A 10706-nucleotide genomic window follows, 5' to 3' on the forward strand; every position below is an offset into this window, starting at 1 on the left:
AAACACAGTAGCTACGCTGGATACCCACTCAGTTCAGAGCAGTATTTCAATGTGAACAATATAGCTGTAACTTTTCACTTCTCCTGAAAGGAACAGAACTGCTATTTAGTTGCCTCTAGTGCAATCTTTACTAATACATTTTCATAGTTATTTTGCCTTACAGCTTCTTGAGTTCCTGTGGTTTCATGTTCAGCTGCTGCTGTTTGCAGAGCTGTCGGCACTGTTGTGTAAAGAGGAAAAGGGAAGGTTCTGTTCCCCCCTCTTGCTATATGCTTGCACATAGGTTGGGGGAAGGAAAGGACACAATATAATTTGTGTTGACATGCATGTGGTATATCACTACTTCTAAAACAAGATTTCTGCTGACTAATATCTGGAAGAACTACTTCTAGTACTACAAGTATCTTCTCTTAATTTTACATTACTTTTTAATGACTGATTTTTTTATAGCACTGCAACATAACAGCCTTTGTGTCAAAACAGTTTGGGCAAAAAAACCAAATCTGAATGACTGAAAATCCTTATTTCTACCATACGGGTTTTTCCCCTCAGGTTCCTTTGCAACAGCTTCCTGCCTGATCTGTAAATACAAAGTTGATTGTGAAGTTGTTCGAGGAGATATTTTCAATCAGGTAAAAAATTTACTTTAACTCACTGCAGCTTTCTAACAAGTAATTCTCTCTCAAAACAAACAACAAAAAATCCTACATCCCAAACCACCACACTTGGATTGCTTAGAAGATCTGCTTTTAAAAGGCTACAATCTTTGCATGCATTTCATAAAAGTTTCTATCTGTATTTTAGCATTTCCTCTAGTATTTAGAAGTATACTTAAATACTGTACTGCAAAAATGAGGTAATGGGGAAAAAGCAGAACAGAACCATGAGTTCATTTTTAATGGCACCTCCGAGAAAAGTAAGAGGTTAAAAAATGGTAAGTAGAAAGTTGGATTTCTATGTGGTTTATGTTAATCTGCACTCGGAGTCCCCCTGAGAAGGCATTCTTAGCTATAACACCCGTCACTCTTTGAGCATTTACCTACATTAAAAATATGTTTGAACAGTAGATGATACAAGGAGCAATTGCTAACCACAGAGCAGCTGGTGAGCAAGGAAGAGGATAAGATGAGATGTTGGACGTTGCTTTCTAGGACTTCTGAACTATTCCACATCCTGAACTCCCCCCATCTGGGTGTGAAGTGCCCCAGACCCAAGGCAGGAGTTGGTTCTGCTCTGTCAGAGCAGATAAAACTTTGGCTCAGCAAGACCCTCTGCTTTTCTTCCCCTTCAGAATGAACAGAGATGGTGATTCTCTGACCGAAAAGATTTTATTTATACAAAGGGAAGGTGACTTTTTCTGTAGGCTCTTGGTTTTTTGATAAATGCTTAAAAGAGTCTGCAGTTGCAACTTAAGGGATATAAAGCTTTCAGGTATTACATTTGAAATAGAACTTGATGAGAACCTTTCAAAGAGATGTTGGAGTTAAAGCTTTAAGAAATATGAATCTTGTAAGCCTGAAGCTTTATAACACTGAAATACTGAATGTGAAATCTCATACTTTGCTATTAAGAATATTATTTTTGAGAACTTTTTATCTTACAGATGTTTGCTGCTCGTTTACCTTCAAAGCCAGACGATTGGAGTTTAGGTTTTCTTCCTTCTAAACAACCTTCCTAAGCATGTTGTAATTTTCTGTTTTGATTGTTAGTGGTTGGGTCACCTTTTTCTAACAGCACTTTAATCGTTGTGAGTTCATATGCTGAACCAAACTTGTGTCCCTGCTGGTGTCAGTAATGGAAGCATGGGGGAGTGGAGAGAGGCAGCTGGTAGCAGTAATTCTGCATAATGAGAACAAAGAGGGTTCTTACTCCCAAGATGAGACTGAAGGAGCTTTTCACAGTCTCTCATCCCTGATCTCACAGTACTGCTGCCATGTATATCTTTCCAAGGCAGGCCTTAGCTGTAATACTCAATTATTTTCATAATAGAATATAAATATGGCTATTGCCAAATAGCATTTCACACAACAAGAAATACAGCTATTGAAAGACAACATATCCTTTCTCCATTATGCCTGAAAATAAAATTGTTCTATTTGTTCTATTTGCCATCATTATCTTTACTCTGTAGCCTGAATTTCCCAAAGCAGTTTCTTTTTCCACTGCCTCTCTAGAATATAGAATTTGGTTCCTTATATATCGAAAGAAACCTGTTCTTTACTTACGAAACCAAACACTGTCCATTTCAACAGCTTCATGCTCTAAGAAGTCCTCCTTCACACACATGGTTTTGTCACCTGGGTACCAATAGATGGTCCAGCTTCTAGTCTCTGCTGTTCTCCACTACTTGAAAGTTCAGTTATACATGGTCCCAGGTCCTTAGTTTTCCCTGAAAATACTACCTTTCCTTTGCTCTGGTCCATCTCCTCGTGGTCATAAATGCTTCACAAGGAAGTGAGTCTAGTTAGCATCTTTCTGCCAGGATTTCCTTTCAGCACAGACTGAGAATTGTCTGAGAACATCTTTTTAGAAAACTGCCAATTTCTTGTTACTGCTCTTGATTCTTTTGCCACTTCCAAGACCACATGCTAGTTCCCTCTAGCAAGATCCTTTCTCTCGGTTGCTGTACCCAACCATCCTTCTGGATGAGAAGCAGCAGCAGTTATAAATCACACACAGAACTTCTGAGTAAATCAATTGTCAGTCACTTCCAAAAATACCACTTTTAGTTTGCTTTTGATGATTTTAGGTAGCTTCAAGAAATAGGGAAAGCGTCTCAGATTTAGGAGGAAGCAGCCCAGGAAATAGAAAATGTGCACCACTTTTGGATATTCTTAAGCCAATGTAACCTTAACTAATCTTGGTTTTGATATATGGATAACATCAGTAGTCAATGAGAAATTCCGTTTCTGTTTCATTAGACACATCCGCAGAGGTGGTGGGATTCTGGGGGAGGGCTGCTTCTGGAGGGAAAGAGGACCCCAGGCAATTGATTGGCCAATTATCTAGCTTTAACTTCTTGGTATCAATTTCAGCTCTTGGAATAGATCTTCCCCCTTACTGACGACCTTTCAGAGGATTAGCAGAGGACCTGGTGAGTAGTGTAGTGTTGAAATGCATTTATGGGCCCTTTACAGGGACTCAGATGATCTGGATAGGGACATCAGTTCTCTACAGAGATCTGCTAAGTCACAAGTCATTGGACGTCCTGTGAGAAATGATGGACACAGAGTTAACATTACTTGGTCTCTTTAAACCAAAAGTTAGAGCTCTTCATTTCATCTTCGTCCTAACACAGAGAAAATTCTTTTTCCTCCTCAAGCTTCCAACTGAAAGTGCAAAGGCATCACTAACATCAACAGAAGAGACAGCAGAAAAGCTTCAGTAAAGTTTAAGCTGTTTGTGTGTTATGAGCTTTCTTTCTAATATGTAAAGATCTGAGGAAAAAGCGCAAGATTCCTTCTACCCATCTGCTCCTTTTTGGGGAATTCTTTAGTTGATTTCCCTTTAGTGTGGGGTTACTAGATGCTCTTCAGCTCGGGTATATGGTTAAGGTTTCCTCCATACCAGTTCCTAGTTAGTGTGCTATACTGCTGCTTACGCATCCCTCCACAAGGTTTTCTGCAAAGAAGGATTGGATTCTTTGTTTGAAGACTTAAATTTTTGGGAAATGTCCTTTGACACTAGAGGAAGCCTTTTAGTTGTGATGTTTTCTCATTCAGACAGCGTTGTCTCTTGTCCTGCAGGCAGGCATCCATAAACTAGTTGTTTGATTGAGGCGAAGTTCTGCATTACTTCTTTCTGCATATGTTCTCTGTACAAGTGGGAGTTATTATGCACTTAAATGTCAGTTTTCATCTATTTTCCTATTACAATAGGTAATATACATCTCTCTACACCTTTACATTTTTGCTTGTATGACGGCTCTAGGATTGCAGCTACATTCAGCTCCTTAGATTCATTCTGGTGTATTGTATTTAAACACTACAGCTGAGAAGACTTGAACTATTTGAAAGAAAAATTTCTCAGTAGTAATTGAAGTATTGCCTGTGCACATATCTCTCACCTTGCTTTTCTTCTCTCTGAAAAAGTCTTAAGATAGGGAAGAGTTGAAAGAGGTTCCAGAGATGAGAAAATCCTCTGGTTTCAGGAGGAGAGGGATCCTACTTCACAAACATGTCTCATCTATTTTTTTTTTTAGTGAATAAGGATTTGGTTCTAGTTTTGGAGGAATTGGCAAAATTTAAAATGGACACCAGACAAAAGGTCTTTCCTCTGTCTTGACCTGTATGCTTTTTGCTAGCCACCTGTTACAGTGCCAATTTACGTGTGTAACACGGATAGCCTTTTGGAGGAGAGGAGAGAGGTGAAGCTCTACAACATGCTCTTTGATGAGGGTTTTCTATCAGATCCTACAATGGAAGCTGACAGCAAAACCTACGTTTCTGTAATTATTAAACCCAGAAGAATATATTCCTGTCAAATAGGAGGTAATTATTGGTGCTGAGCATGACTTCTGGACTTTGGCTTAGTTGTCAGGTAATAACTATGGTGTAGATCTGTGTGGTTTCTCCCTTTTGACTTAAGAGGACTCACCCTTTATTCCTGCTGTGGTTGTATTCCTGTGTGCAGTTCCTGCAGGCTAGAGTAAGAAATGTTCTTGTCAGTCTATCTGCAGAAAAATGAAATCAGGCAATATCACTGACATTTGTCTTTTGCCAATAGAAGCCACTGTGAATTGCTAAAATCTGAGGTTTCCAAAGGTGCAGCCTTGAATTGCAGTAATAGAAGTTGTTCTAATGCAGGTTGTACCTAGATGTCCTAGATGTCCACCTGATGAACCGCTCGCTATCATGAAGCCAGACATAGTGTTCTTTGGAGAGAACTTACCTGAGCAGTTCCATCGTGCCATGAAGTACGACAAAAATGAAGTCGATCTCCTTATTGTCATTGGGTCTTCACTGAAAGTAAGACCAGTAGCATTGATTCCAAGTAAGTGACTCTCTCTGGTAATGTTTCCTTCCAGAAATTTCAATCAAAAGTGAAATTCTCAGTTAAGAGCTTTAAGAAATGCTTTTGACTTGATTCAGTGAATAAACTAGATTAAGCATCTAGTTCTGCAAGATAAAAACTGACTGCCTATGTAAACTTGGAATCCAAAGTAGAGGAAGTAACAAATTCTAACTTCTTTTTCTAGGCTCCAGGCAGATCTCAAGGTAATGAAATGATAATCTGAAAAAACACTCTCCTAAAACTTGAATGACTTTGTTCTGGGATAAAATTCGTTTCTCTCCCTGCTTGCAATTATGCTTTCAGTTACTTGAAAGATTTAGAAAGGAATCATCTTTAAAAAGATAAATGTAATATCAAAAAATCGATCAACTACATCAGATTTCTGAGCTGTACCTTATTTTAAAGTCAGTATTTAATACCAAATGATACACAGTGGGCGTTATCTAGTGTGTCACCATTTGGATCCTTAGCTTTTAAAACTGATATGGAAAAACATCTCTGCTAATACATGGTATAGAAAAATGCCCTCCAGGAAGGCTGGGAAAATACCATGAGGTGATTTATTTGCCTACTGAGTGCAAGACTTACTGGTACTAAAGAAATTCTCTTCACGTGTAAGCCTGAGAAAGAAGGATATGTGCTTCCTATCTGCTGTTGACTGGGAGCAGTACCACATCCATGGCCTCTGCAGTAGCATCCTCTTTGCCATAAAAGAGGCCGAACCTGGTGTTCAGGCTGATGGGAAATGCATAAGGACTAAAAAATTACGATCCACTACCCAAACAATTGCTCCTTCTGTGTCCTAGAACTGGATTTCATCAGTTGGTTACCTGAGGAGTCAATTCTAGGTTACCAAAATGGTGGTTTTGGAAGCCTGAACATGAGAAATGGATTGAGCAACCCCACACAGTGTAGATTGTACCTGGAAATATTTTGGCCTAATTAAGAGGATGTCATTTAGCAGCAGGATATTCTTCATGTGCACTTCAGTACATAAAATGAATGCAAAAAATCAACATCATTCTTCTGAGAGATTATAGTAGTAATTGTAATAATTTTAGCACTTGACCAAGCATTACTTGTAGTCAGTATTTCTCAGTAATTGAGGAACCTTTTTACTGAAAAAAAATGTGGGAAAAAAGCCTAGATAGGCTACGGCAGGCACAGCACCTCAAACTGCTGTTGCTACATTTGAGATTTGCCTGTCGTCTTCCTGATCTGTCTGTTTTGGTCTTGTTGCAAGTGAAGGTATGAAGAGAAGTCTGAGGAATCAAGCTTTCTGAGTAGATCTCTGCTGAAAGTACAACTGAAGCAGCTACCTTTAAATTCTCTTTTCTATATATAGGTTCCATCCCCCACGAAGTGCCTCAGATCTTAATTAACAGGGAACCTTTGCCTCATCTACACTTTGACGTGGAGCTTCTTGGAGACTGTGATGTTATTATTAATGAATTATGTCAAAGGCTAGGTAGTGAATATACAAAGCTTTGCTACAACTCGGTGAAACTTTCAGAAATAACAGAAAAGCCTCCACGAACGCACAAGGAGCTTGAAATGCACTCGTCAGAGCTACCGCCTACCCCTTTAAACATTTCAGAAGACTCTAGTTCACCAGAAAGAATGACTCCACCAGATACTTCAGTGGTGTCTTCAGAACAGCCAGCTGAATGTAAGGTAGAAAACTGTGATCCTGTCTCAGAAACTAAAGGGACCTGCACAGAGGAAAAGTTTCAGGACACAGAGACATCATCAGAAAATCCTGAAAATCCTACTAGTGAACTAATGAACTCTGAAACAATGAAGGAAAATGGATCTAACAGTGAAAATAAAGAAAAAAATGAAATATTGAAGAAGTGCTGGGTAAACAGATCTGCAAAAGAACAGATTAGCAAAAGGCTGGATGGTAAGTGTTAATTCATTTCAATATTTTGCATTTTTTGGCTGATACGTTTACTCTAGACTTACTTTAATAAATAAGTTACCCTTGAGGGAATCTGTGGGGTTTGGTGGTGATTTTTGCTCAGACAAGTGTCTACATAACTCATCATTGTATCACTTAAATTCTTTTGGAGAAGCTGATAGGAAATGTTTTTGTAGTTCATAATAGGTTTTATAATTGGTGATTACATTACCCCTAAAAAGATAAAAGTTTAGGAGGTTGAAGGTAGGTATAAAAAAAAAAAATCTGTTTCTAACATTCTCAAATGCAGTTTCAGAAAATTAGTTTGATCCTCAGGTGTTAAGAAGCTGATCACACTAGGTCAGAATTTGGTATGGCAGTAGAACTGAAAGATGAGGCCATGGTAGGAGTTAAAAAGCAAATCTCACAGGTGGAGCCAAGCATATTTCGAAGGAAACATTAGACTTTCCAAGGAAGCCTTCCAGTGTCCGGTCTCTTAACTGGTGTAAGCAGTTACCACACTAGAAGATCCATGGGGCTGAAGAACCAGGTATTAAATTGCAAATTTCCAAAGCCAATGTCGGTTTTAAACTTTGCCAGATAGTCTGTGCAGTGGGTTCCAGTTCTGTTACAAGTAATGGAAATCCGTGAATATGTGAACCAGTGAAAAAAGCTGCTAAAGTTTAAATGCTCTTTTGTGTCAAAAAAAGGAATGCTGGGCTTTCCAGTGAAGCATTTGTTTTATGCTTCATAACAAATACACATAAATGGAAATGAATGTGTTTCTCATGTAAACTGATCTGTGAGTTAAGTTTCACTGTCAAAAACACGTGTGTACCTTCTAACCAGAATTATTTTAGCCTTTTATTGACTTTTGAAATTCTGTTTCAGGTACTCAGTATCTGTTTTTACCACCAAATCGCTATATTTTCCATGGTGCTGAGGTATACTCAGATTCTGAAGATGATATCATATCTTCTAGCTCTTGCGGGAGTAGTAGTGAAAGTGGCTCATGTCGTAGTCAGAGTTTAGATGTGGAGGATGAGAGTGAGATTGAAGAGTTTTACAATGGCATAGAGGATGAGGATGCTCCTGAAAGGGAAGAGGAACCTGGTTTCGGGGAAGATGGAGTTGAACAAGATGAATCAGCAGCTGATGAATCAGCTTATACAAATGAAGCTACAGGGACTGATCATCCAAGCAACAAGTTGTAAAGCGATCACTGACTGGTTACAAGAACTTTCCACCAGCATTAGGAGCTTTGGCATGTCAGAATGAATGTTTACGTCTGAATTTAGAGCAACAAAAAACATAAGGATGTAGTGTTTATAAATAACTAAAACAGATTTTCATGCTTAGTTTTTTACCTTTTTCAATAAAATTCTATTACTGCGCACTCAACACTAACTCATCTTTTTTTTTTTTTTTTTTAAGGTACTAGGAATATCTAAACAATTGTCACTATGTTCACTTTTAAGTTCATCTGTCTGATCAGGCATCCATGTATATAATACATATTTTTGCTTAATGAATTTCAGCTTATATTATTTTTAAACAGTTTTGAAAAAGCCATTGGAATGTTAAACTAATATAAAGGGAACAGCTAATTTAGACCAAAGAATGGTATTTTCACACCTCTCGCTTTTAACAGTTTGGTTTATTTAAAACCTTATGCTTCTGCTAAACCTTTCATTCTTGCCTAGTCTGTCATTAAACACTGGCATTTTCTAAGACCTACTGTGGCAGCTAATTTTTTGCTTTAACAGTTACTTTGTATGTTTGAGACATACTTAAATGTGAGTAGATAGTTAAATGGAAACAAGACAGTGAGCACTTGAGAAATCCTGTGTTTTTTAGGCTGATCAAGAAGTGCTGTGAAAATGCTTAGGTTACCGAGTTTAATACTTCCTGTGGACATGAAGCGATGTTGACATTGGCTCCTTAGCAATTACAATACTGGTGTTCTAAACAAAATGGATCCCCCACACTAGACGTTTTTCACGTGGTATACAAAAGTCAAATATAGTGCAGCTTGCATTAAAAATAGCATTTGATAAATTTCCACAGCTCTAATGTGGAAGCTAGGCTGATGCAGAATAGTGTTTCTACCAGCATGTGAGAAGGCACAAAAAAAAAAGCTCTTCCTTTGTACTCACTGATGCAACAAAACCAGGAGAAACTAACTCAGAGAGTGAGAGCCTCTGCTTGTACCCTGCTGCGTGGATGAAACACAGATGAACGGCCTAACGTGGCAGCAGGCTGGTTTGGGGTCATGCCTCAGGTTGGGAAAAGCATTTTCAACCTGCTAGCTCCACCTTGCATATTAAAAGCAAAGCAGCTTCTCAAATTACAACATTGTATATTCAAGTGCTAGGCTGCCTTAAAACTGGATGTTGCAAATTTTCAAGTGCGGATTGTTTCCAAGCCTTTAGAACTATTTTGTAGAATTGCACAGTGCAGTAGTAAATGAAACAGCATTTTTCTATAAACCACTTTTTCAACGTTGGCCCAAATGAACTCTACGATGTAGATTATTCATATACTTTGCTTTAATATTTATTACATTTTGGAAGATGTATAGTAGCTGTTCTTTGAACATGAGATACATCAGTTAATAAATATTTAAGAACAGCCTCCTGTATTCATCAGAAAATGTTGGCATGTTGTCTCATTGTCCAGATTTAATACAGCTCTTATTTGGCTACACTAAAGAATGCAATATGTTTAGTTTTCACTTGCATGTCACAATGTATTAGTTTGTGCTATAGGAGATATTTTAAATTGAAATACTTTGTTTTAAATTATTTTTACAGTGAGGATTGTTTTCTGCTCTTTTATATTGTATATAGTGTCTTTTATGTAATCTACTGGCATATGTTTTGTAGAAGACTGTTTAAAATGACTGGCTATCTTCCTGCAACTTTTGAAATACAAAACCAGTGTTTTATACTTGTACACTCTGTTCTAAAGTCTATTAAAATTGTCATTTGATTTCTGGTTTCTGTTAATTTCTAGTTAGATCTTAAAAACTTATGAAAAGATACCCTATAGTCAAGGCATGCCCTAGCTAATGTAAAGCAGTACGTAGTAAATTGCTTTTTTCCATCTGCCCCCATGGGGAAGAAGAAAAGCCTGAATGAAGCTATTCTGCACTGTCTTTGGTAAAATGACCTAAACCACAAGGCAATGTTGTCCTTCAGAAAACTACTTTTCTCCTTTCAAGCCTTACATTAACTTCAGATGTTTCTGCTGTTCTGGGACCTTGCAGCTCTGCCGCCCATCCTCTACCCAGCCCGAAGCTTCCCTGAGCTTCAGCACTTGGTGCTGCCACCCCAGCCCTGAAGGGCCACATCTGGGAGAAACTTCCCACGCAGCAGCTGGGGGCATGTTTTGGCATCACCTACATGGGGGGGCTGTTAGCCCTGCCTGGCCCAGGCGCAGGTGAGGCCCAACACCACAGCCAGGGCAGGGCCAGCCTGTGGGCTCCCTTACCTAAAGGCACTGTCCACCTCCCCTAGCGCCTCAGTTACCCTCGGCCTTTGCTTATTGCCAGGACCTGAGCATGCATTCTGGTACGGATAGCTCTGCCCTGCCAGCTTATGGAGATGGATGGATGTAGCTCCCAGAGTACTCAAGCACTGCTGCTAGCAGGTGCACCCAGAGAGCCTCTGTGCAGGATTACAGAATCACATCTCAGTTGGAAAAGCCCTTGCAGCTCCTCCAGTCCAACCATTAACCCCACCCTGACCGTTCCCAACTCCCCCAGATCCCTCAGCGCTGGCTCAGCCCGACT

At 39.0% G+C, this 10706-nt stretch overlaps 1 protein-coding gene across 1 annotated transcript in view; it reads left to right on the forward strand.

Moving 5' to 3' along the window:
• The window catches only part of SIRT1 (sirtuin 1), a 24528-nt gene extending 14624 nt beyond the window's left edge, over positions 1 to 9904 (forward strand). The window contains exons 7-10 of the mRNA XM_026851753.1: positions 553 to 632; positions 4806 to 4992; positions 6359 to 6916; positions 7805 to 9904. Coding sequence (XP_026707554.1) covers positions 553 to 632; positions 4806 to 4992; positions 6359 to 6916; positions 7805 to 8127 — 1148 coding nt within the window. The 3' untranslated portion in view covers positions 8128 to 9904. The remainder of the gene's footprint in view (positions 1 to 552; positions 633 to 4805; positions 4993 to 6358; positions 6917 to 7804) is intronic.
• Positions 9905 to 10706: the final 802 nt, after the last annotated feature.

The sequence above is a fragment of the Athene cunicularia genome (genome assembly GCF_003259725.1).
Source record: "Athene cunicularia isolate RWA chromosome 6 unlocalized genomic scaffold, athCun1 chr6_part2, whole genome shotgun sequence".
Taxonomy (NCBI): Eukaryota; Metazoa; Chordata; class Aves; order Strigiformes; family Strigidae; genus Athene; species Athene cunicularia.